Source organism: Melanaphis sacchari, unplaced genomic scaffold (genome assembly GCF_002803265.2).
Source record: "Melanaphis sacchari strain LSU unplaced genomic scaffold, SCAv2.0 Contig134_pilon_pilon, whole genome shotgun sequence".
NCBI classification, from domain to species: domain Eukaryota; kingdom Metazoa; phylum Arthropoda; class Insecta; order Hemiptera; family Aphididae; genus Melanaphis; species Melanaphis sacchari.
The window spans coordinates 604,805-632,528 of NW_020270560.1; the positions used below are offsets into that span (position 1 = coordinate 604,805).

Sequence of the window (27,724 nt, forward strand, 5' to 3'; positions counted from 1 at the left end):
TATTTATTATATTATTATGAACATTTAAAATAAAGAATAATGATTGATTAAAATGTTATATTTTCATTTTATATTTATGAAAATCTTGATTGTTAAGCGTAGAATATTACTTATTCTTATATTTTAAGGTTTTAAAATGTTTCTTTTACTTTTTTATTTTTCCTTTTTACATGTGCTATATTTAGAAAAGCTGATTAATAGCTTCTTCTATTTAGTTCTTTGTCCAAGTTTTTTAGGCATAATATAAATATTTTACCTGAATGAAATTTATTATATCATACACTCTGTCATGCTTACTATTTTACATGTATACTCTAGCAGTCTAGCCCATAAGAAAAGTAAAACTATTTTGCATATGAAGACCAACCATAGCAACTGATATTAATGTAAATGCCCTTTAATTGTCAATATATTTTATGAGCGAGGAATGCGTCAACTCAAACGAGTTTTAACTAAGATACTTTTCTTATAGACTAGAATATAGCGCATAAACTAAAAATGTGTATGAAAAAATAAATCAGTTGCCAAATTATTTTTGAATAGTATAAATTATCTGTTTCATTAGGATTTTAAAATGATTAAACGAAAGATTAATATACTTTTCAGTTTTCTCGAAGAATATTATTTAGACAAATGTTGTTCATGTACATAAAAAATTAAGACAAGTCAGAAGATTATGGAAGATTGTAACAGAACATTGATATTTTAATATTGTGCCCCAATATTACATAAATATTTTTTATTTATCTAAATTTTGACATATCATAAGATCCGAGTTACAGTATAATAATACAATATTGACAATGATATTAATAACGTAAATGACAAATAAAAATAATAATAATAACCACAGTAAAACAATAATAGGTAATACAAATAAAAATCATTTAAAAATATAAAAATCTATTCATACAATTATTAAAAGATTGTAAGGAAAGTAAAGTTAAATAAATAAATTTTTTGATCATTAGTTAATGACATAATTCTATTGATAGGTGCAGCAAAAGCATAGTTTGTTCTTTGTAAACAAATGCAAAAAATGGTAGTAGATCTAGTTCTATGCCGAGGGACGTTAAAATTAAGAAAACTTTGGACAATTAGTACAATATAATTTACAAGTTTATATAAAAACGTTAAATGATTCATTTTTTTTTCTTTCTGGTAAACCAACAATGTGAAACAAATTTAATAATGGTTACTGTCTACTGATTAGTAAGGAGAATGTGGCTTACAAAGTTACAAATAATGTTACATTTAAAGGCTAATTTATAGTATACTGTTTGTAGTCGTCTTTATAATATACGGAAGTACCCAAGATTTGAAAATTGAATACAAGATTCTTCAAAAGTTAGTTTTCTATGCTAGGACTGAAATAAAAATTGAGCTTAATCACTCGAGTATTTTTCATGAGCGTCAAAAGTTTAAATTTTGACGAAATTAGATAAATTCATTCGTAAAATAACGAATTCTCATCAACGATTTACTTTCTTTTAAAGTTGTATCTAATTCATAGACAAATAACCGTAGATACTTTAAAATTTCACATTTTGTTTATGTTAGATTTTTTATGATTCTATAATTCATATAATTTATAAATATACTTGTTGTAAATACTTTGTGATTTGTTACTATTTTCTATGTATAGTAAAATTTCCAAAATATTTTGACTAACTAAAAGATATTTATTAAAGGTAACACGAACCTATTAACATTATTTTATAATAGGTATATCTTTCCTTTCAGTGTTGAAAAATATTTTTTCATATCAAAATTATAATATGACATAATACAATTTGCCGTATTTGATATTATTACAAATAAAAACTTGAATTTCAGTTATAAAAGGTTATCAGAATTCAGAAAGATAGTCTCCACTTTGTACAGTTTTTTATTTATGTTATAAATGATAATTTTAATTATTATTGTATTAAAATTTAATGCTAATGTGATCAGCTCTATGCTGATTGACGAAGTATACCTATAATGAGTATTGAGTAGAGTGTAGACGGTACTCATAAATTATGAGTCATAATTAATATAAGTTGCCTCTTCAAAAATAATATTTACCTGACCACTACTAATATATTTTGATTACTAGGTGAATACATAACCTCTTTCCACTCCTTAAATTCTCATCCGGGTGATTTTCTTCAATCAATCCTTAGGCACAATTTGAGTTTAAATTTTTTTTTTTTTTTTTGGGAGGTGCTTTTGTCTTGAAAACATTTACATGTAGGTGTAAGGTAAGTCTATAATTAAAATTTAACAAATGCCTAATAATGAAAATAATAATATCTTATTTTTTTGATTCCGTTGCTTCAAAGGCACGAAAAAAAGTTTTGAAGATTTTCGAATTTCCGCAACTCAACTGGATTGGAATAGATTTAAAATAATAAAAAATAACTTTATAAGTAAAAAAAAATTTATTTTATTTTGTATTATATTTTCTAACGAATTTCTACATTTCAAATTTTTTTAAAGAATCGTCAAGTTTGTAATTTATTATTTGCTTAAAGCTTAAAGTCTTATAAGGACAGAAGAGGAATAAAATGTACACTATTAAAGCTTGTTAGGTATAATATCTAAATATTTATTACAAAATTATTTTTTTGAAAGCTAATGAGTATAATTTTTAGTTTTTCCACGGTTGATGGAAGATTAAATTTACATTTTTAAACGATCTGGAAAAAGATTTTTGAATTAATAAATCGAATCCATCATTAATTTTATATGTTCTTCCAATTCCACGTGATGATATTTATGCGAGTAGTATCTTTGTTTAAACAAAATCTATGTGTTGATATAACAGTACCTATTTTAAATTGTATATTTCTAATCTACGTATAAGATATTATTGATTTGATTAAGTTTATTGTATTTTTCATAAACATTTTTTTTTCATTTCCATCACAAGCAGTACTGTTGAAAAATATCCAAAACAACAATTTATATGTTTTCATAAAAATTGCAATTCAAATCAATTTTATTGCAAACTTAAAGAGGCTCCTTGACTAGTTACTATTCCTTAAAAAGTACCTAACTGTTTAATTTTATTGAGTATACAAATTCAATTGCAATTACTTAAGAATTGTGTAAGGGATGATAGATCGTTGATATTGATGCGTGTCAATGTGTCATGACAGTCAACTGAAAGTATATTACTCGGAGATTTATTAACCATGAATGGTGTTTATAGAAGTTAGGTACCTACTTCAGTTTTGTGGAAGCTAATGAGGGATTTTCTGTTAATTTTGCTATCGGCATAAGTCATAGTATGTAATTGTGAATTTTTCAAGCGTGAATTTTGTTACTCTGTTAACTCTAATATATTTTGATGGAAAGTAAGTTTAAATCAATATTTTACATTTTTGTATGTATTAAGAGGACGTTATACTTGCATTTGTTATCTCTGTCTTACACGTGTGCGTAACAACATAATAGCAAATTATGATAGCTTAGAAGTTCACGTTTAGTTTCTTTAATTTAAAAATTAGTATGATAGGTTATATCATAACTAAAATGTTATAAAAACTTAAAATTAAATTTTATTTATCAATAACAATTATAACAATTTAATAAATATTAGCTACGTATAGTCAGTCATACGTTTTGCTCAGCAGATGTGCTAGATAGAAGTAGGATAAAGGAAATTCTAGTTTAAGTATTTATACCTATACTGAATCAGTCAAATTAATTTACTAGAGATATAGGAATAATTTATACAACAAACTACATTTCTAATTGATTTTTATAAATAATGTGAATTTTCTGATACAATTCTTACTATGGTGACTATTATGTTAAAACTAATTCAGATATTGAATACATACTTATGTGTTGATCGTGTTAGGTTGAATTAGTCGCGCAGTTTTCTATGATAATAAAATATTATTTAGAAAATCGTATTAATATATCAGTCAACCATAACTCGATCCTCAATTATCGAGACCTCTTTAGTCTAATAAGAACATAGAACATATAAGAATAGATAGTTAGTCAGCTAATCGATTTGTTTACATTTCGCTATGATTAAAAGATTTAAAAAATGTTTATTTTATTTTGTTTTAGATTCATAGGCCAAGTACAGGACTAAAAATGGAACAATTCTTACTTCCATTATTGTATATTATAGGCTATATAGTCTATAGAGATGAAGTTAACAAAGGTCAAATATCGCATGTCCCTAAGGCCGAAGTTAGATTTTTGTTGGTAGAATTGATTAAATTACTTTAAGTTATATTGTAATTACATTTTTTAATTTTTAATTTTTGTTACATTACTTGTAAATAATTTTATTGAGAAATCTCTATTCTATTAGCTTTTGTTACAGCCATGAAACGTATCCTAGTAATAGAGGCTCTGAAAGTCCTCGACCTTGTACAATTATTGATAGCGATGTTACAAACCCAATCACGCAAGCTATATCTACATAATTTATTTTACCTTGAAATATCCATATTAAAATAAATCGAAGTAACTTGATTCTATTCTATGGGTAGCTTATAATTTGACATTTATTTTACTTAACTTTTTATTTAACTTGGTAGTGTTAATATAACGTACCTAGAAAATAATGATTAAATATTATGAACTGTAGGTACAAATATTTTTAGTTTCTCAAGATGTAAGATAGGGCACTGTAACTCCATGTTAGTATGTTACTGAGTAATTAAAAATTATTTATTGTTTTTTGAAAATGCTATTTACATTTCTTTTAAAAATTTCAACAGTTATTATTTTTACTGTTTTTATATTATTGATAAATAATAATAAATATTTTTTATTTAGTTATATTTAATGTTGTAATTAAATTGTTTGCTCAAAACATTATTTATTCCAATCGTATGTACACATATGTGAAATTTGTTTCTTCAAGGCTGTCAAAGATTCACCATTAATATCACATTTATTTGAATATAACATTTGTAATAAAAATAATTGGTACAATCCGAACAATTGTTCTACAATGTATATTCAAATTCAATATTTTTAATATTTTTTGATATTCCATATGTATTGGTTAGAAATCGAGCGTAAAAGAAGTTGCATATAAGATATACTTAAGACGAATTTATACCTTTAGGGGCCCAGGAGCTGATATTTGATGGTGTGGCTCCTATTATTAATGTAAAAAAAAATACGTTGCTCTACTTATTTTTGTTTAAATACTTTAAAATATATAATCACTGTTGGTAAATATACATTTATAATTATTTACTGTTAAGAAATAATATAACTGTTAATTAAAATAATATATTACACATAATATCAATTAAATTGATAAAATCATTTTCATTTACCTACCTAATCTAAGAAAATTATTGAAATTTTATACGCAAGATAAAAATCAAAAAATATTAATAGTCACTATAAACATGAAATAAATTATAATTAATTTTTTATAATGTAATAATATAACAAAAATAGTTAACATATACTATTTATTATTATTATAATACTATAAGAATTAATAAATAAGTAATTTAAATTAAGTATTTTTTATTTAAAAGTTTTTTTTCCGTGTTTTTTACGAACTTAATTCTTTTAATATCTGTTCAAAGTTTAAATTTTCAATATATCATATTCTGTAGACAAAATTATTTAGAATGTCTGGTTATCTTGTAATAGCAAAGATTTAAGTTGCGGATTATGATTAAATTGAAGAACAATAAAATACAAATGTTTTTATAAACTAAAACATTTCAAAATAAAATAATAATTAGATACAATATAATTATTTTTTCTAAATATTTGTATATTTTTATTGATGTTTATGGTTATTTTTGTATTAATTCTTTTTTAGCAAATAATTAGTGGTGTATTCTAATAATAATACAAATAATAGGTACCTATACTCATAGAATGAATTACAAAATGGTTTACTAATTTTTGCGTTTTGAATACATTTTTTTTTTCAAAATTTTAACTTTAAATGCTTTTAAAAAATATTTATAGATTTTTGATACATTTTAACTGAGAAATCAACAACTTAAATAAGCTTTGTATTGAATATTAAATAATTTAAAATTTTTTTAAAAAATTCAAGTATCTATGGTTATTTGTTCTCAAATTACACACATACACACAAAACAATTTTTACCTTAATTTTCTTTTTGGTTTTTTTCGATTATACATTTTTAATTTCTCTAAAGTACAAACTATAGATACAATTTGCTATCAAATAGAATACAACAGTTTTAAAAATCAAAGCATTTTATTGATTTCATATTGTGTCATATACAAAAAAATTCACATTGTTTTACAACAAATTTATCACTTCGTTTAAAATCTAAAATCTTAGGGGCGTGGGGGCTATATTTAATACTCTTAATTTTAAATTTGATTATAAGTCAATTACTCTAATACAAAAATAATATTGCACCCTTAGGCGTCGCTATTGGCATCGAGAGATGTTTTTGTTATGAACTTCACTCAAAACCTACAACCAATTAGTAAAATAATTAATTAATGACCTTGATGTAAACTTAGGTATACAATTAAAAAATTTTAATATGTGTACCTAAACATATAAATATTTTCAATATAAAATAAAATTATGTCAATTTATGATAATACATAATTTATAATCTCAATAAATGAATAAATATTTATATACAATTTATATAATTTATAAATCTATAAATTAATAAATCATGTAATAATTTAAATTGTAAAGTAATTTTAATGTAAAATAAATATACTTAAGAACTTCATTTATTGTTAAATATACTCATTAAATCAAATATCTTGATGTCACAAGCAAATGAATACTGATAATTTTCGTTATAAAATAAATGTGAAATCTGGATCAATTAATTTACAATTTCATAACAATCGCATCAGAAATTAAAATTAATAAAAATTAAATTATTAAAATTCATTAAGTTTCTTTGACTAAAGCAGTAAGACAACTTTAAAACAATATTTTTGTAAAAATTGACATCAAAATTAAAATAATATTCTTAAAAATAAGACAATTTATTTGAATATGATACATGTATTATCTATTAAATATGTTGTTTTAAGTATGGAAGTTTGTGAACTTGCTTAGTATACTTTATAAATAAAATATCAATGGATAATAAAATTATAATAGAAAATATAAAATTTTTTCGATGCTATATTGGTTATATTCTAGTGATTCTATCAAACAATGTTAAGATATTTAGACTCATAGAATCTTTTCGTAACTAAAAAACAAGGATAGAATTTACAAATAATACCTATTTACTACCCACAATATAATTTATAGGTTACATTTATAAGTATCTGCTGTAGGTTCAATAATCAATAATTACTTAAACGGAAAAGTTTACGAAATTATTTCACGTATTTATAAAGACCGGCATCGTTTTTCTAAAAACAAAAATATTAAAAAATTCTTGATATAAAAAAATATATATTAATTTGCAGAGATGAGTTATAAACTTATAAATTATAATATACATGTTGATTTACACGAACAGTTATGAATTAAAAAATGAACCGTAGAAAAAGCTGAAATCAGATTTATTTAAAAGCTCTTAGTAGCTGCTAGGAAATCACGCACATGCAAATATATTTCGAGGTACCGTAAAACAGCGACTACTAGCGCCTTTGAGGTGAATCGGGTTATACACTTTTTTTAAATTTTTTTATTAATGATACATTAATTATTAGTCGCAAACAATTTTAGCTTTCACTGTTTCATTTACAGAAAAATTTACTATACATTGTATGATAGTGGATTAAGTCACGGCAAAACGTAGCGAATCCTGTTATCTCTTCAAGCCAGCGCCTCCTGGAAGGCGGCGAGACTTCGTGATTCATTTACTTATCTTGGTCATCATTTTCCATATCGACTACTTCCATGGTTGACAGTACAGCCACCGGGTTTCCGTTGAACGCCCGAGGCCGTCCTTCCTCCATCTCGTCGTTTGCAGCGGCCAAAGAGCTGTCTGTTGCATAGATGACGGCCGCAGAGCCTGCATTGGGGCTGTTAACGGCCGACGTACCTGCGGCCAATTTGTCGCTGGACGGACTTTTGACGTTCGAATCCGTGTGAATTTTGTACTTGGAGGACGTTTTCCGGATGAAATACACCAGGGCCGCGATGGATGCTATTACGCAATGCTGTCGAGACACACGCGTGTGATGTATTTGGTACATATACGCACATCGAAAACGTATTATAATAAAAGGACCTATACTGAAACTGCACGGGTAAGAAATTGCATTGAATTACTGGTCTATAAAGCTCAGTTTTCGGGATGGAAGAGACCTGCACAAGAAAAACTACTCTCTATAAGACATGTGGAAATAAATTTGATTGGAAAAAACCATGTGCCTATATTTATTGCATAGTAGGTGGGTGGTAGGTATCTGTGTTAATAAAAAGCAATATGTGTATGTGTGTGTGTTAGCGATCCAAATGTCAAGTCTATCACACTCATGGTTCTGATAATTGGTAGAGAATTGTTATGGCACACGAAAACGAATATTTGTTTACTTGTATAGCGTTACCATTGGTTAGTGGTTACAGAAAATAAAATATTTATGATTTTAGTACTGTATTTTATGTCTGGTCAAAACCACCCAAATGAACGTGTTAAAAATATCTGTAGCTTACATTTTTAACGGAGTTAAGATAGGGTAAAGGCGTAAAGCCATCGTCATTATTTAAGTTATCACTAATAACGACATGCAGGATCAGCTATAGTAAGTAGTATATACTATATAGATAGGTACTAAGTAGGTAATCTAATTATCTTCAACATTTCGTGTATCCTACATTTTACACATAGGTACCTACATAATGTTTTTTTTCAATTTCGTTAGCGTTTTAAGTCTCCACCGTTCACAATCGATAGGTGCATCCATTTAATACGTTAAATACTTATGCTATAATTATTTAGGTATACGTATTACGAATTTAAATCATCAACTTAAATAGTATGTATATATAATTAAATATACATGAACAATTTAAATAAATACTACTAATTCGGTCTATTGTAGTTAATTATTTTTGTAACTCAAATCTGATTTAAATCTGATTAAGTATCTATTATTTCTATAGCACCTACTCTAATAATTAAGTTTTTCGTGCACACGAATTGTATACTAATCCTTTTTGTTTGTGTCTCAAGCTGAATCATTATAATTTTTTTCTCGTTTTCTCGTATGGTGTGTTGGTGTTATTTAAATACTTAACAAAATAATAATAAATTAAAATTAAAAAGTTTTATAAATTTATCAAATATTATATTTTGTATAGTTTATAACATTGGTTTTATTTTAATAAAAATACTTTAATATCATATAATGAAATAATAATTAAAAATATTACAGCATATAAAGCTAAAATGTGACGTATAAACTAAAGATATTAAAAAAAGATTTTTTTTTTCTTCTATTATTTTTATTTATTAATTGATTATAGTTATATTTTAACAGCCATACTATATCAAATATATAATCACTTAACTAATATAACTTTTCTTTTTGATGAGTAGTTATGTATTACTTACGGTATGCAGCTATTGTAAAATACCTATACTACTATTATAGATAATAAATTGTTAATTTTTGGTTCATTAAATTGTAAGGTAAGTAAATATTTTATAGAAAATGTGATGATAATAATTTATAATTCATAATGATAAAAAATATTTATTGTAGGTGAAAAAATAACTACACGAATTCAAAAAGTTACATTTATCTGACATATATTATACACAATTCGTGTGCGCACACGTTTTCAGTTAATAGCATATTTATGCGTACCTCAAATATTACGACAAATGCTAATCGGGCAGCCAACACTTGCCAATTCCTATAGTCATTGTGCTCCGAATCAGCATCAGCACCATATCCCCTGTATCGGCATGTTTCAGGTGCATCTATGTTTCCTAATTGTCCATAATAGTATTCAGTCACATTTCTTTCTAGACATTGAGATCAAATTTAAGTTATAAATAGCACACGACTCAATCGATAACGTGACGTTTAACGTACTCGAGGATAAAGACCAAGCAACGTAGCCGTCCAACGAAGACGACGCTTCGGTTGAGATTTGAGAGTACACATACCGAGGTAACAGGTCGCTGGTAAATGCAATCATAAATGCCTAATGCAGATAAATATACGGATGACTAATCATAAGTGAATTAATTAAGTTGACATTAAGTTTGGTTACCTATTTTCAAAAATGCTTGAATTTAATATTAATACATTTTTTTTTTTTTAATAACTTTTGGTCATAACTCTTATTTAAATTCTGATAAAAATTTTTTTTCTGCCGAACTAAAATACGTGGTACGAATATAATTTATTAGTATATTATACTACTTACGTTATACAAGACCGAGATTACTGACATAATCTTCAAAACTTGTGTCCATGTGCACAATTTGTTGCAGTTATCGCAACACTTCATGTTTCCTCGGATGATATTATCGTGATAATTTTTATTAGTACAGAAGTAGGAAGGAACTGGACGTCGCTGAGCCGCTACCATTTTGTACGCATCAAGACGTTGCTCCAATATATTATTTAATAGAGCACACAACGGAGCCAGTGGAAATGCCGTTGTGAACATGACCACAAATCCGTACTGAATGACTTAAATATATGTAAATATTTATAAACGTAGCAATCAATGCATTTTAATAGTGCATCATCCAAACCGTGCAGTGCATAGGTAATAGTATATTGTCAACGACAAATGGTAAACGATATTTTAAGTATAGCCATAAGGCGATAACTCGGTTGGTTTTGTTAAATCCACAAGAATTAAATTGTGTCTCGCCAAAATAAAACTAGTACAAACTCATGTAACCTATTATATTAATTCCAAATGGTTAAATAAGTTGAGGATGCGGGTGCAATGGTTAAGAACCCATTTTTATTAAGATAAAAAAATTAATTTGTTAAGCTTTGAATACCTTCACAAATATTTTAATAAAATTTAAGATACCCGATTTTAAAGTTAGTTACGCAATTGTTTTGATTGTTCATTTTTTTTTTTCGAAAAGTGTAAAATTTATAATTATATTACATTGAAAATCTAACCACTATCCGCCGAAGGCGTAAAAAAGTAAAATCTCCAAAGATGATAGTTGATATTATAACTTTAACCGCACTAAGTTGGCTACTAATTTAATTAGTACCTAAGCCCCGGTGCCCCGATTCAATGTATTAAATTATGTGCGTTTTTTTTTAAATTCATTTTACTCTATGGTTTGTTTTGTACCCATCTCCGAATATTCCTGGTAAAGGCCCAACGATCCAGTATCTTCTAGCTGATAGTCGAGTTGCCATTGTTTTGGGTGTCTGAGTGTTTCAACAATAGTGTCCGGTAATTTTCCATGCAATTTATTTCGACGGCGACTCTCTTTTGCCCGCCATCGGCGCCATACATTTAAAGTTAGCCTGCGAGTTATTAATTCAACAACTATTAAATCGTAAATGACCTATATTGATTTTTATACTAATTGGTTTATATGACTAACGGTGTTGTCAACTCAATCGCGTTGTCTATCAGCTGTTTGCCCACCATTATAATGGCCAATTGGGTACACAACTCTGGTACGCATCCCGTTCCAGCAGCCGCGGGATCGCAAACGTCTTCTCTAATATCATGTATTACATTCCAAAACATAGAAATGGGCCAAAAATGCATGAATCTGGACGAACTATCCACATGTTGTCTGTCTTCAGTCACGAAGCGACCCTATGTAAATACCATGAATAATATTAACCGTTTTAACTTTATTATGTATACCTACGATACCTACATAAAGATAAATAGGTATAATGTTATTATTAGGGCTAGGATTTTAATGACCTAATAAAAATTAAAAAATGACTCAATAAGAAAAAATGACCTCATAAAATGATTGATAAATATATAATTATATTAATAAATTAATAAATAATAATTAATATTTATAAATATAAAAATAAATTCATCTTCTGGTATAATTGCCAGCGTCATTTGTTCTGAAATTAATATATTTTAAGATACCTAAAATAATATTGTAAAACTAAAATTATTATAGATACTTAATATTTGTAAACTGAAAAATACTTTTAAATTATTTACTGTTGCACTGGACAATTAGTGACTCCTTCAAGTTTAAATATAACCAGATTTCAATAAAGTATAAAAAAATGATCGTAAAATTGAAAAAATGACCCTAAATTTAAAAAGTACAAATAATGCAAAAATATGCAAAATAAAAACTATATATTTGAACTCGTAGATGACCAAATCACATTTTGTGCTTGAAAAGCTATATCCTGTAAATCCTAAAAAAAAAATGCAAAATCCTATACTATCCTAGCCCTAGTTATTATTATGTTATTGTAAAGCTTGGTCAAGTTGAATTTTTGTCTGAATCACAAAATTAAACATTCATACTACGTTTTAATTTTTAATATACTTAATATAAATTGTATTGAAATAAATGGCCAGTTAAACTATTATATTAAGAAAAGAACGAACATATTTTTTTATGATAATTAATTATATGTTGTAACTTTTATTATTTTATTTAAATTAGTGAATAATGAATTGTGTTTTGCATTAATGTAGGGGGCATTATAGTGTACATTGTACGCATATTATCTTTAGTAAATTATGCATAATGTAACATAATTATTAGTACTCGGAAGTTATATGAGCTAAAACATGCCAAATATGCACGAACAAATGTTAAAAAAAAGAAAAAAAAATTTAAATTTCCCGAAAAACATCTTTTTAATTGAAAAAATATTGAAAAATTTCAATCGTACACAAAAAATTTACCAACTGATAAACAATAAATAGATAGTTAAGACGATAACTTTTCAATGATAATATTTCGGCATATTGAATGCACATCGCACCGTTGTTAAATTAATATTAGATTGCGACGATGACACAAATACCTACGTAAAATAATATTGAGTTTTAAATTCAATATTATTTAATAATTTTAATATACATCTTACATAGGTTAACATAGTCGATAAAAAAAAAAACCACTTTTTTAGCGATATAGGAAATGTTTATTGATTAGTTTTTTTTTCTATTCACAACAATTAAATAAACATAAATGTTATAATTTATAATCTAAATAAAATTTGACTTCATTTTGTTGATTAGTTAAAAAATTATACTATCAATTAAATTATTTTTATTTTAATATTTATAGACTTGTATATTTGGAGCTAAAACAAAAAAAGTCTTGTTGATTGACGTAAGAAATAAGTATTGTTGTATTTGTCAGAAAGCATCAAAAATAATGGATCCTATAAAAAACATCTTTTCTTTAAAAATTGAAATTTGTCTTCGATCGCTATGGAAGCAGATATCATTGTTGAAGGTTTTAAAAGAAATATTGATATACATAATTTGATATAATATGTACTTTCAAGAAGGTTATTATTTAAATTGGTTTATATTTTAACACTATTTACATCAGAAAATGTCCTTATTTAAAACTAGAAATAATAAAAAATGTATTTAGTATTTTTACTTATAAATTATATTTGGTGTCAGTAAATTATATGAAAATAAAGAAATCAAAAATGTATATTGTAAAATAAGCGTTAAGCGTTAAAAAACTGATCGATTTTCACCACACATTTTAATTTCTAGATGACAGAGATAGTAGCATAATGAAATGACTAACACCTAGTTAAACCATACCGGAATGATTAATTAATAAAAAATATTGAATGTTTCAACTATTTATAGCGCAATTACATAAATAAGTTTAAAGATATTTTTGCCAAAAAAAGAACAATTAGAGGCTTAAATATTTCAGAAAATATAAGACAAACAATTAAAGTCTAAAGATAGAATTCTTAAATTTAGGTATGCCATAACAAATGCTACAAAGTATAAGAAAAATCACAAAAATATTATTTGTGTTTTATTATTAAAAATCAAACCTGATAACCATGACATATAGGTAGATGTAACCAAACTAGACAAGACTCAAATCATGATATATAATTATTATCTACCTATCCAATATCAAAAAAATCTTAATTAAAATAAAATATGATAAGTAATGTATTAATTTATTTTTAATATTTAACTAATTAAAAGTTTTTTCTGTTTTCATGTAATTTTGTAAACTAAATTAAGTTTAATAATTAATACGAAATGTTAATAAAAATGTTAAAATTGGAAATAATTTAATCGATTTTCATGGATAATATTATAGGTACAATTGAGTATTGACTCCAGTCTGTTTGTTACAATTGGCCCCATACAGAGTTTTTTTAATCAATGCGAAAACAAATGATGAACTTACTTGAGAAGTTAATTTATTATTATAAAATTGTAATCTCCAGAGGTTTTACTCGAAGTTACTTTAAATAATAAATTAAACAGCATAGGTATATACGACGGCGTAAAAAAAAAATTCACTTTTGAATTATTTAAAAATAGGTTTTTACTGATTATTTGATCAACAAAACACGATAAAGCCAAACTAATAACAGAATAAGATGACAACAATTGGGGGACAAATGACGCACGTATAACCAATAATATTAATTATTATTGTATAATATCATAGAAGAAAATCTTCAGTATGTTACAATTGACCCATATTACTTTTGTCCCCGGTCTCCCCTAATATTTAATATGTATTCGTATAAAAGTAAATTAAAATAAAAGCAAGATAATGAAATAAAATTCATAAGTATTTTGTTTTTTTTCCACTTCACCTATAAGATTTATTAGGTTATAAGACTCACTTTGTGCTGGTCTCAAAGTGAGTCTTTTAAGCGGCACCCACTGTAGTAGTACTGTACCTACGTAATATAGTAGTATAGTAAATCCCCTCTTTTGGGAGAAAATATTGAGTATGCTTTAATATTTAAATGAAAATCAATGAAATATGCAGTTTTCCCTAAAATCAATAAAATTACATTTAAAATTTTTGATTTTTAAACTTACTATCGTTTAGTTTAAATTTATAGCATAGTCTGTTATAAATCGAGAACACAAAGAACAATATTAAACAACTCAACTTCCGAGCCCTAATAATTATAACCTGACGTCGTCATTGTGTAATGTGAGTATTTTTGTTTTTGAGTAGATTCACGAAAAAAATCTCGTGATTATTTTCAGTCAGGTCAAACGCCTGGTTCTCGTAAATTTTTTTTCATTCGTCAATACCATCAGGATCATTGGACAATCAAGTGATAACAATAAACAACCATTTTGTGAACAATTAATTTAATTTTTCTTGAAATTTAATTAAAACTAAATAAATAAATATAATTATTACTGTTTAAAAAGAATTGGGCACGTGCAATATGCGAGTATAGTTATTTTTTGCTAAGTTTTTTTTGCGCGGCTCACATCTTGTAGACGTAATATAATATAATATTACAATATTCAATATTATTTTTAGCCACGTAAGTATATACGCTTTAATTCCGACCAGTACCGGGGGACACGGTTCCAACTACGGAGTAGCAGGTAAAGACGCTACTCACTTGGATCGTTTCGCACGCACCTTGAAAAAAGCGATGTAAACCAAACTGGAATAGTAATTGGCGGAATCGAAACAAGACATGTAGGCGGTGTAAAGGCTCTGGTACCGAGGGTTGTACGCCGAACGATACGAGTACTTGGTGAGCCACTTGGCCACGCCGCTGTACCCGCGGTGGACGGTCACGATGGCAGTGAGCTGGACGAAAGTGGCGCACGCTGCGGCCACGGCCGTCTTCCAGTTGCTCAGCTCGCCGCTGTTGGCGTAGTTCAACAGGAAGAAATTGTGCTGTCTGTGGTGGTCGCCGTAGCGGCCAGCCGCTGTCGCCGGTTGCGGTGGCCGTCCGCCGCGGTCGTCCTGGTGGAACACGGCCAGCATGAGCCACCCGATGACCCGGCCGCGGTACACGACGATCAGTATGGGCACCGCGGCCACGGTGGCCAGTGTCGCGAAAAACGCCATGGCCCGTAGCGCGTCCGACAGTTTGGCCGTCCACCACTGGCGGATCGCGTCCACCGAGAGCGCCGGCGATCGACCGCGGTCGGCGTTGTTCGGTCGCGAAACCACCGTCTGGTGGTGGACGACGGACCCGCGGACGGCGGGCGACGGTTGTCGCGCGTGACGGCCACAACGCGGCCCGTGCGACGACGGCGGCGGCGGCGGCTGCCAAGTGGGTGGTAGCTGCAGTGGCACTTTTTCGCCACCGGACCAACGACAGTTGGCGCAACATTCGAACGTCGTACGCGTTTCGCCGTCGCGCCGTTCGTTCATCCGTCCAGCGTACGTGGCCCACAGTTGTTGAAACGCCGTGGCTGCACAATATCAATAAATTAATCGGCATACTGACTGGCGACTGTGGATCTGGGGCATCTATGAGAGAATATCGTGTGGCAAATAATGGGGCAGTCACTCCCGAATATTATTTCGGGCTTTTAAGTTTTTTTTGTTTTGACTTTAAAATCGTATTTATATATACTATATATATAAATCTCGTATTATATTTATTTTTATTAATATTATAAAGATGAATAGTTTGTTTGTTTGAACGCGCTAATCTCAGGAACTACTGGTTCGAATTAAAAAATTTCTTTTTGTGTTGGATAGTCCATTTACCGAGGAAGGCTTAACATTTTATAATATAACATTACGACGCGACCAATAGAAGCGGAGCATCAGTGAAAAATATTGCGAAAACGGGAAAAATAAATAATAATAATCGGTAGTACCAAATTTTAATCATTTTGTCGTAGACAAATGGATATCAAATTAAATATATATTAAACGGTATGTAAAATTATAAATATAGAGTGTACCATAATCTGCCAACATAAATATACATTTGTTGTTATTACATAATATACATTCGAGCAAGATACACCTGTACATTATTAAAATAAACTAATAATATTTCGACAGAATATTATAGTGACAATAACAATGAAAATAATATGATAATAATATATTATTGAAAATAGCACAGCCGAATAATCGGCATCGCCGTCACTGTCGTCGTCATTCGTCCAAAAATAATTAAAACTCGCTAGTGTTATCTACAAAGAACTTTGTAATTTACTCATTCATTGCAGACTATGTTCTATTCTTAATCCCGTGGGTTATTAGATCGGTCAAAACGATTTTATCTTTATTTCATTTTATTTTAATCTTTATTTTATATTTTTCCGTAACAATTAATAAATCATAGGGGCAAAAATTTAAACACATAGGAACTAGGAATCGATTTACGTCAAGAATGCTTATCACACAGTCCACTATATGTCGCATTGTTAATATCAGATTGCGGAGAAAATCAGTATGTTCTTCTGCCACAAGAAAATAAAACTAAAAATATCATTTACGTAGAAGTGCTTTAAAATATATTCTTTTAAAAACTTTTTAATCGCGATCATAATAACAGAAATTGACGCGAAGTCGCGGGCAACAGCTATACTTATTATATAATGGAAGATAATAATATAATTTACGAATTGTTTTTATTAATTTATCCATGTAATGATTAAAATAATTAAAAATTCTAATATATTGATTCAAAAACTTTTAAAAAAAACTGTTTCTTTTTATTCGGTGATAAATATAAGTGAGAATTTATTGTTTAACATAGATAATAATTTCAATACGCATACGAATTACGAAGGAATGTTTCATTACTGGTCGCCGGTCGGCGAGCAACTTCGAGTAATTCATTATATCAAATTAAACATACCTAATATTATAATTGGCACTTTTAATAGACAATGAAGTGTACAGGATCAGCTTGTTTCTTTATAATTTTAAAAGTACTACTCATTGCTTTTATTAAAACAAGAATATCAAAAAAAAATTCGTGGGGAAAAGGAATTCCGTTATTATCAATAAAAACAATTTAAATTCCTGAGGAAGTTCCTCGTTTATGAATTTTTCTAAATTTGATAATAGTTCAATTTGCTGTAATATTTAAAATAACAGAGAAAAATAGATTATTCTGAACCCAAAAATTTACGGTAATAAAAAGAAAACACAATATGTACGACATCTTCATAAAAATATTAGCAGTTTAAAATTATATTCAATTATTGAGTTTAAAACTTTGCAACTATTTTTAATTGCTCCAAGTCAATGCATATTTCTTAGTGGTTACTACTAAGAAAATACACGGGCGCCCATTGGTGGAGGGAAGCTAAGACAGGGGATTAGCCTGTTGGCTGTCTCAACAAATAATACTAATTTATAATCTGTTATATTATATTATTATAGTATTATCTGATGATCTCATAAAACGAAGAAATGTGCTATTTTTATTTACCTATACTGAATAATAAATTTGATTATATTTTTCTTTCTTATTTTCTATTATTTTCTTGTTCTTACTAAAATATATTTTAATTAACTTTAATATTGGTATCAATACAATATTTTTATGTTAAAATAACATTACATCTTTATTTAGTTTAAATTTGAGATTTTTTTATTTTGTCTCTCCCTCTTAAAATGTTACTTATGGGCGTTCGCGTGAGAATATATTAATACAATTCTTCCATTATAAATAAATTTATAAATTTCAATTTTCTATTCAAATTGAGAATAATATTTGAGAAACCAATATTAATTTGTGATTTGTATAACATAATCTGTTCAACAGTTCTACCATCCATTCTTACTCGGAGATCAAATAGATATTTTTATTGTACCTTTGGATTGTTAAAAAAGGTTATTTTTATTTCATAATTTTATTACTTGTTTACATTTAACCGTTTAGACTATATTTTTGGTTTACTAGATAATTTAAAGATTATATAATATAGTTTTTAAGTTTTTATAATACATTAAAAAAAGTTAAAAGCGCTCAAATTCTTTTAAAAAAAATTTTTTCAATTCCTGTAATTAAAATGAACATTGTATTTTAAAAATTAAAAATTTACATATATCTACTTAGTTGAAATAAATGACTGGAAATTTTTAAATTTTTTTAGAATTGTGTATGGGTACTATGAATACCAGATACTAGGTACTATAGGTACCTACTACTTATTTTAAAATTACTAAAAAGTACAATTTTACTAGTAAAAAATTAAAAAAATTAATCTATAACGAAAAACTATACAACTGTTGACATAAAAATAATGGAATCAGCTCACTACTTACCCCAAAATGACATGAAAATCGCGAACACGACTGCGCCTGGTCTATCGAAAGTCGCAGCTGACGTCCATCTGTATAGCCCACAAGTGTCCAGTACCCTTGTGAAGCCACAAAAACTCACATTGCACCTTCTAGTTGGACATAGGATCCAATCGGCTACTTGTGATTTTGGATTACAAATGTCATGGCTAAACAAGTTGACAAAATAATGTTATTTCTGAGCATAGTAAAATATGTTCGTAAATATTGTTGATTTTGTATTTGAAATGTTTCTTACGTTGGTATATCGCTACGAGTCGTTATCAATCCGTACAGAAACCATACTAGTCCAGCTATGGCAGGACCTACTAACCATATCGTATAGTACCGGAGCCAACAAAAATAAACAGCTACAGGAATGCCATAATACTTTCGAATCAGAGCAGTAATGTTTTTATCGGATTTCCATTGTCGGGGTATGATTAGACCTGGCCTAGCCCATTTTTCGTAAAGAACCTGCAGCATTTTAATTTAACAAACAATTAAACTACTTAAGAGTCGACAGCTAGCACCTGTCCCAGTTACTTTAGGCAGTCCTTGAAACTTTAAAAGTGGTTTGTATTAAATTAATTATTCAAATATAAGCACTTAATTATAGGTACCTATATATTTTATATACTGTAGTATAATCATTAAATTATTTTTCTTATTCAAGTATTTATTTTAAAATATATAAAACTAATATATCACAAGATTTTTTTTGAAAAACTATGTGTTTATCGTAAAGAATGATTAATAAGTATGAAATAGTAGGTAAGTATTCAAAAACTTTCATACAGGATTGTCAGGATTTTTTTAAAGAATAAAAGGTCATTCCGGATTTTAAATAGAGGGATATTATATAAATTCACTTTATAATACTTATGTATAAAAGAAAAATATAATAAAATTTAAGCATGTATTCAACATATGATACGCTAAAGTTTTCATTATTACACTTAAAATTTTAGACTATGTCACTAGTACCACCTGATACCTGCATATAATAAATTTTCGTATATGCACTTGAAAAGGACAATATAAATAATACTTATAAAAATATATTTTCTTCGAGGGTAGGAAAGGTTATTATATTTTCATTATTTTTGTTTTGATTTTATGTTAAACATTTTGTCCAATTCTTATTAAATTTAGCTACTATATTTTGAACAAAATACAATATTTATATGATTTGAATAACTTAATTAATATTAAAATGTTTTAACTAAAAAAATATTACGATATTATATTAAATTTAAGGTAGGTATTCAAAGTATTTAATTACTACCTTATAAGAAAAATAATGATTATGCGATTATAAGATTTCATTTTATTCCAGCTCATTGGTTCAAGTTTAAATATTGCGTTTGAGATGAAAGAAAAATCTATTAATATACCTACCAATTAAGTTTTCTAGACACAATTATGTATAAATTATTATATTATGCGTATATTATATGTTTCCTAAGTCATTGTAAAGTATTCTCCATATGCAAAACTTAAATAGTTTAAAGTATGATATAGGGTTTCTAAACAGACAATTTAATAGATATACCTATTAATAAAATAATAATTTGATGTTATTATTATTGAAAAAAAAAATAATTGCAAAAAGACATAAATTAAATTAATTATTTTAATGTATTTATTATATTTGTTTAATCCGTTCTATTTTATTATGTAAGTTTGTACTATGAAGTACGAGTACTATTAGAAAATAAAAATTTATATTAGATGTACACCGTGGTTTTTTCAAGATAACGTGAAAAATTTTCAGAAAATTATATGCGTAATTTTTATATAGTTTTACTTACCTATTATTTATTATACAGTTAAACATTATTTTATTAATAGGTAGTTATTTACAATCTTATGTAAAAACTATTAGAAGTGTCGACTCACTCGTCTATCATTGATGTTGGTCACGTCTTCTCCCTTTTCGAATTTAATACTGCCGTCGTGTATTGGATAGGCGGCAGAAATTATATCGGTCTCAAGCATTTGTTCAAGACTCATAACATTCGCGTCCTGTTGATTACCAGAACCTATTCGGAGTAAGATGTGCCACACGATCTGTGCCCGTTGAGCAGATGTTAATATTTCATTATTTTTTTCATGATTAATACTGCCATTTGAATGCTGCAACGATAACGGTTCGGACAAATTATAACAAATTTTATTAGATGGAAATTATCAAAAAATATTTTTCATAAGTTATTTAGCTATAAAAGTATATATATTTTTTTATATATACATTTTCAAAAACTATCTTTAAAAGTCACGCAAGCCTTGTAGTACTCATAAAATATGCATGTTTCTATAGTGCCTGAATTTACCATTACAAAAGATATTATTCTAATAAATCAAATAGTTAAAAATAGATATTTAAAATAAGTATAGCTTGATAAATAGCCATTTATTATTGCAATATTTGAATAACATAAAATTGTATTATGGTTGTGAGATTATAATCTTTTGTTAAATGATTGAATATTTGATACAAGTAGGTGCCTTGTAATTTATTCATTTTTTAATTAAAAAATATTGTGACTATATATTTTCAATATTTTTTTATAAATGATTAAATTTAAAATTTTGACAAAATTCGTAAACTCTTAAAAACTTATAAATTATTTCGTAGCTAAAAATTTATAATTTTTTTTATTAACTTATCTGAAATTTAAGAATTATAATTAAAATTCTTTATAATAAGTTGTTTAACATATATTAAAAAAGAAAAATTCTAACTAAAAGTCAAATAAATTTTTATAAGCATTTTTACTTAAATTTTTTATATTAGCATATTAACTCGTAATCGTAAAATAATTATTTCTCTTCAAACAATTTTTAAAATGTTGTTGTGGTTAAAAAAACAAATAGCTATAGTTCCTTGAAATGCTCACCTAATATGATAAATATTTTTATAATATGATAAAATTTTCAAAATATTTTTATACTTTTTGTATCACTCTGTATAAAAATTAGGAATTCACGTCATAATAATAACAAACAACAAATTGCTTATAGAAATTTTTTCATGTAAAATTGTTGTTCGTTCATACTTAGTTTTCGGTGTAAAATAATTATTATTAATGTGCATGATGAACATAATTATATTAAGTAGGTATCTATATTACAATATTCTTTGTTTAAACCATTTTATTCTATTGGATATTAATTATTATAAGTAAATTTTGAATACGTTGTTAAATATAATTGAGATTTAATTCAATATCTACTTCATATGTCAATAAAACTATAGATACAGTTCGCAATAGCGTAGGTATCGTTTTTAGAATAAAATCATATTTAATTTAGTTGGACTAAAATAGTAAAATAGTCAGTAAGTACACTAATATTAGTAGGTATTTAGTATTACTTAGTAGACTACACAATTAAAAAGTTAATTTTATTTTAACAAAATATACAGGGTTTTATACAGTTGTTAAGTTATGAGAGAGCTGTAATATTTTGCAGCTATTTGTTTTGTTTTGGGATTAATAATTGAATATGATATTACCTTCTTAGTACAAATAATACAATTTATTTTAAAAGAAAAATATTCTATTTAAGATTTAATTATCGAGCTTCCTTAAGATTGTTTTGTATAATGATTAATAAATTACAATTTTATAAATTATGGCATTAATGATCCTATGTTATCTCTAATGGTAGGTATACCCATCATTCGACCAATGTCAGCATAATTTTTTTTTTATTTAAATACCCCGTAGTTCTGTATTAGTATACTGTATACGATAATATGATTAATTTTCTTACAAATGTGGTAAACATATTCTGTAGTTGATGGTTCGTAATATATTCTAAATAGACATTTTTAATACCATATTTTTATAATGATAATGTTTTAAAAATATTTGGTTTGTGGTCTTTTAGGTTTATTTTGTTCGCTAGTAATAGGTACCATGTTGGCTACAATAAAGTATTTTAGCCTATAATATTCTTTCATATTTGATTTTGGTATAATTGTAACGGACTGTAACAAGTAATTTATGTGCTAAATTTCATTTAAATTAAATTATTTGAGATATGTTAGATACCTGTTGATAATTAACATCTTTTGATTTGAAAACTGTTGGTTTATCTTCACTTTTACCGCTATTATTATTATTTGTTGTATGACACCGGCAACTACATCCTAAGAGCCGCTGTGATAGTTGTAGCAAAGCAAAGCACGTCCGGCCTGCATCTAGTGAACACTTAAATATAATAAAAATTAATTATAACAACATTTTAAATATTAAACAAATGTATTTTAGATTTACCTTAAATCAAGCATCAAACAATTTTAATTTAAAATTTTTTAAATAATGTACTTCATCAAAGTTATAAAAAACCATAATAAATTTTATCAAATTTATTAAAAAATATAATCAAGCTCAACATCAAGTATCTTACAATCTACGTATTATGCGTAATTGTATAATATCAATTTTAGAGGGTTTCACAATAATTTTGTTATGGTGGCTCACACACTACATTTTATGTTCCAAATGTTGGGAAATATTAGTTTAGTATATTATTGTATAGGCAATTAAAAAAAAAAATTGCATTTTAATGAATACTGACCGTTGGGTCGTCGTCAATGTTTACCAAAATCCCATGTGCTTGTAATTCATGATAAAACTTTCGCCTTTCAGTCTCGTTGTCTAGTTTACTTTTGTTTTCAGCAACCTTTCGTTGTCTTTTATAGGCTAACACAAAATCAACAGTATTGAGTGTTCTACGTTCAACATGCATTTTGATTGAAGAATCCCGCTGCTTTATATACAAAACATTTATAAATGTGTATATTATTAACTAAATATCTACTACATTTTATTTTTAATGGAAAACAATTGATAGTTTCAATCACGTGAGGAAGTGTGTATATATAAAGTATATAAAATCTACTCACGAAATATCTATTAACATAAATAATTATAGGTGAACTATTCTACATTTCCAATAGTATATAAATTGTTTAACTAAAGTTTGCAAAAAATAAACCAAAAACAAATAGTGAAGTAGAAACTAGAAAGTCATATTTTATAAGTTTAGTAAAAAATTAAAGTTTTCAAAATGTTTTAAAATAAGATTGAAAATAATATAATATTCTATAATACATTAAAATGAATTAAAATTATAACTCTATTATTCCCTGTATGAGTTTTAAAAAATCAATACCTATCTACCTATCATAATTTGAATAAATTATTTTATTATGATTTCAGATTGCAAAATATATTTAACTATTTTAATAGCATTATATTACGTTTTCATAATATAACGATTATAACGCATAATATAAAGTCAAATAAATTTATTTTAACTTTCAAAGATACAACCAATTTGTTTTTTTTTATTATAATATTGGATCAGAGTTAAATTATTGATATAGATACCTATAGCATTGTGATTCTCAACTAATGTGTCGCGTTGTGTCATTCAAAAAATTTGTCAACAATTTTTTGAATTTTAATGTTATTAAAATACTATTTGGTCTTAATGATTTAAGTGTGCTGGCAAACAATTTAAGTTTAGACTTTGTTGTAAAAAAAGTTTGAAAACCACTCAATAATAATATTAAACGTATTATTATAGTTTAAAATTTGATAAAAAAAGTTTTTTTAGAATATATGTTTTCTACACACTATTTAGGTACTAAAATTCTACAAGAAATTGTGTAACGTTTTGTACGCTCTAGAACCTACGCTTATTTACTATAGCAACCGATAGGATTAGTAATTTCGGACTCCTGGCCATACCTAATTGCTGTATTTTTTTATTATTTCAAGTTTCAACTAACGATTCTGAATGAGGGGATCAGGTCTTTAAAATAGATCACCAACAGTTAAAACTTTAAAAAAAGGAACTAAAATGCTTAAACGGTATTACTGAGTATATAGATACAGTCAATAAAATATCATTTGTATACGATAAAATATATGAAACGCGTGAACATGAAGTTTAAAAAGTGTTTAAAAAGATCAAAATTAAAAACTAAAAGTTTGTCATATTTTTAAACTGTGCCTTTTAAAAAATTCAAATACTATTACAGAAACGATTTTATGGTTATAACGTGTGCTCTATATTCTATAAAGTTCCAAGACCTATCATAGCCGGAAATCAGGTACCATTTTTGGAGTGCCTAGTTATTTAAATACAATAAAGAAAAAAATTCTTTTGATAGGTACTCACAAATAATTTTATAATTAAAACTTTATAATATTTTCAATTTAAACATCTAAAGTTTGAAAATGTGATACGATATTTTACAGCAATTTTAAAATATTGTAAAAACATATGCACCATTTTATTACCGTATATTGTTTATGCATCACCATTGTTCATTCAAACTTTTTGTAAAGCATTTGCGTATTGCTTGTTTAACTTATGTCAAATTATCATATGTCATTTTTGCATTAATATATTTAATGTTATAATTGAAAGAGATGAGTAACACCTAAAATTTAAAATTTAATACTCATATTATTTAATTTTCAAAATGGTGGTAATGCTATTGACAGTTGAATCCTAGGTTTTATTATTTTTTTATGATAACAATATTTTATAATTCTATAAAAAACTTTTTATTTTTCATTTAACATTTCAGTGACTTCGATTTTGAACATTTGAAATAAAATTAATTGAATTATAGAATATTTGTTCTAAAGAATATGATAAAATACCAGTTTCAAATAACAATTAAACTGGTTAGATTACACTGCCATGAATAAAAAACGATAATATTATTTATAAAAACAAGAATATATTTACTACTACTACTTAGCCTGACTCAAATCGACTATAGAATTAGGTACTCAATTAAATAGAATTTAAATTTAATAATGCAGCCTTTGATTTAAATTAAATATATATTTCAGTTAAAAAATTTTAATATTTATTTCGACAAGATTATAAATTACAATGTGTGGTTAATTATGGCTATTATTTAAAATAATATTATATTTGATTTTATTTATAATATATCTATTTATAAATTATACAGTGAACAATAACAGTTAATTATTGAATTTTAAAGTTCAACCAGAATTTCCTATCAAAAGTTCTTTTAACTTTAAAATGATATGTATGTGGCATACTTATTACTTATATAATTTTAAATATATTTATACCTTTGTATTATTTAATATATTAATGTGCAAGCGATGTATGATTTTTGGCTCGGGTAAATTGATGATACCGCGGTTTTCGTAAAATTTGATAAGCGTTAAAATAGTCATTGTTTTTTCTCAGAATTGTTTTTGTGTATTTACAATTTACAGTAATTTGATAAATTTATTAAATTCAAACCGAATATATACAGCAGAAGCATGCTCATCGGTATTAATAATTTAATTTTATAATAATAATTGTTGGTTTCTGTTTATTAGCATACTTTAGGAAAAATAAAGATTTTTTCAGTCAAAATATTTATTATTATTTTACCAAAAAAATATTCTAAAATCGTGTTTCAATAATTTTTTATTTGGTTTTTAGGGGGGTGTAAAAGACTTTTGTTGACGCCAAGCCCAGTATCTCTTGTTATTGCCAATGAGACCTGTTTATCGGAGGTGAAAAGGTTCACATGCAATCAATAGTAATTTATTATTTTCACCTCGGTTTGTTCAGAAGGCGACAGTGACGGAGATAGTAGTGGTGGTGATAATGGTGGTGGTGGTGGTGGTGATGGTGGTGATGATATTGGTAAGGCGATGTCGGCACTGGTGTGGTCTCTGTTGGCGTTTGCTGTGCCGATTACGGCGGTCAACGAAGATGGATCACGGTCCCCATAGTTCGTCTTCAGTTGGCCGACGACACGCGCGCCGAGTCTTAACGCCGCTTGCTTCAACTGTAGCTCGAACGATACGGTAGGCGTTTCCTGAGACGTCGGCGGCGACGGAGGAGTCGGTGGCGATCGGTGTTGATGATCCTGTGTGATCCGAGCGCTGCTCTCGTCGTCATCCGATGGCATTTTTCAGTCGTCGTAGAGATGGAAAAATATTACAATGGTAATGGCAATGTATATTATGGTCTATTATCATGTCCAACGTACACGCATCCTGATCGGAGCCACTATTGCTGTTGGAGTAACTGCGGTGCGATCGACGAGCAAAACCCTTGTTCGGAATAGCGACCACGACGTGGTTGCATCGTTTTTTAATACTATGCCATGTATAGGTAGCATGGCCACGATACACTATATACCTCGATTGCCACCCACCACAACCCTTTATCAACCCCTCTTTCGCTGCGTCACACACACGCGCATCATTATGTTTATACCATCACGCTACCGCCTCGTGCGTAATCATAATATAGATCGCTGATAAATAATTCAATATATCACTATGCACGTCTATATATAGTATACGATGGATACCACACGACATCTACACACACACACACACACACACACACACACATATATTATCTATACCTCAGTGTATTTCTGACCGTTGGTGATTAATTCATCAATTCGTAAAATAGGTAAGTAGGAAGGCATTAGGTAGGTATACATAAACTATTGTATACTCGGAAACGCGTCACGTACACATTATACACACACACATATATATAACCATATA

At 27.3% G+C, this 27,724-nt stretch overlaps 1 protein-coding gene across 1 annotated transcript; it reads right to left on the bottom strand.

Annotated features, from left to right (window-relative positions):
- Positions 1-7,462: 7,462 nt before the first annotated feature.
- On the bottom strand, positions 7,463-27,163 carry LOC112591490 (anoctamin-5-like). Its single transcript, XM_025335338.1, has 13 exons — positions 26,755-27,163; positions 23,724-23,915; positions 23,195-23,353; positions 21,036-21,272; positions 19,393-19,610; positions 19,119-19,303; positions 15,504-16,291; positions 11,493-11,713; positions 11,234-11,412; positions 10,334-10,602; positions 9,997-10,108; positions 9,766-9,926; positions 7,463-8,112 (listed from the first exon to the last, which is right to left on the bottom strand). The coding sequence occupies exons 1-13, from the start codon at positions 27,109-27,111 to the stop codon at positions 7,810-7,812; spliced, it is 3,381 nt and encodes a 1,126-aa protein (XP_025191123.1). The 5' UTR covers positions 27,112-27,163; the 3' UTR covers positions 7,463-7,809.
- Positions 27,164-27,724: the final 561 nt, after the last annotated feature.

Excerpts from the sequence above, each read along its gene's own strand:
- LOC112591490 (XM_025335338.1), bottom strand. The coding sequence starts at position 27,111 with ATGCCATCGGATGACGACGAGAGCAGCGCTCGGATCACACAGGATCAT. Across the intron at positions 19,304-19,392 it reads ACTCGTAGCGATATACCAAC|CCATGACATTTGTAATCCAA; the intron begins GTAAGAAACATT and ends CAACTTGTTTAG. Across the intron at positions 8,113-9,765 it reads CATTTGTCGTAATATTTGAG|CATTGCGTAATAGCATCCAT; the intron begins GTACGCATAAAT and ends GTGTCTCGACAG.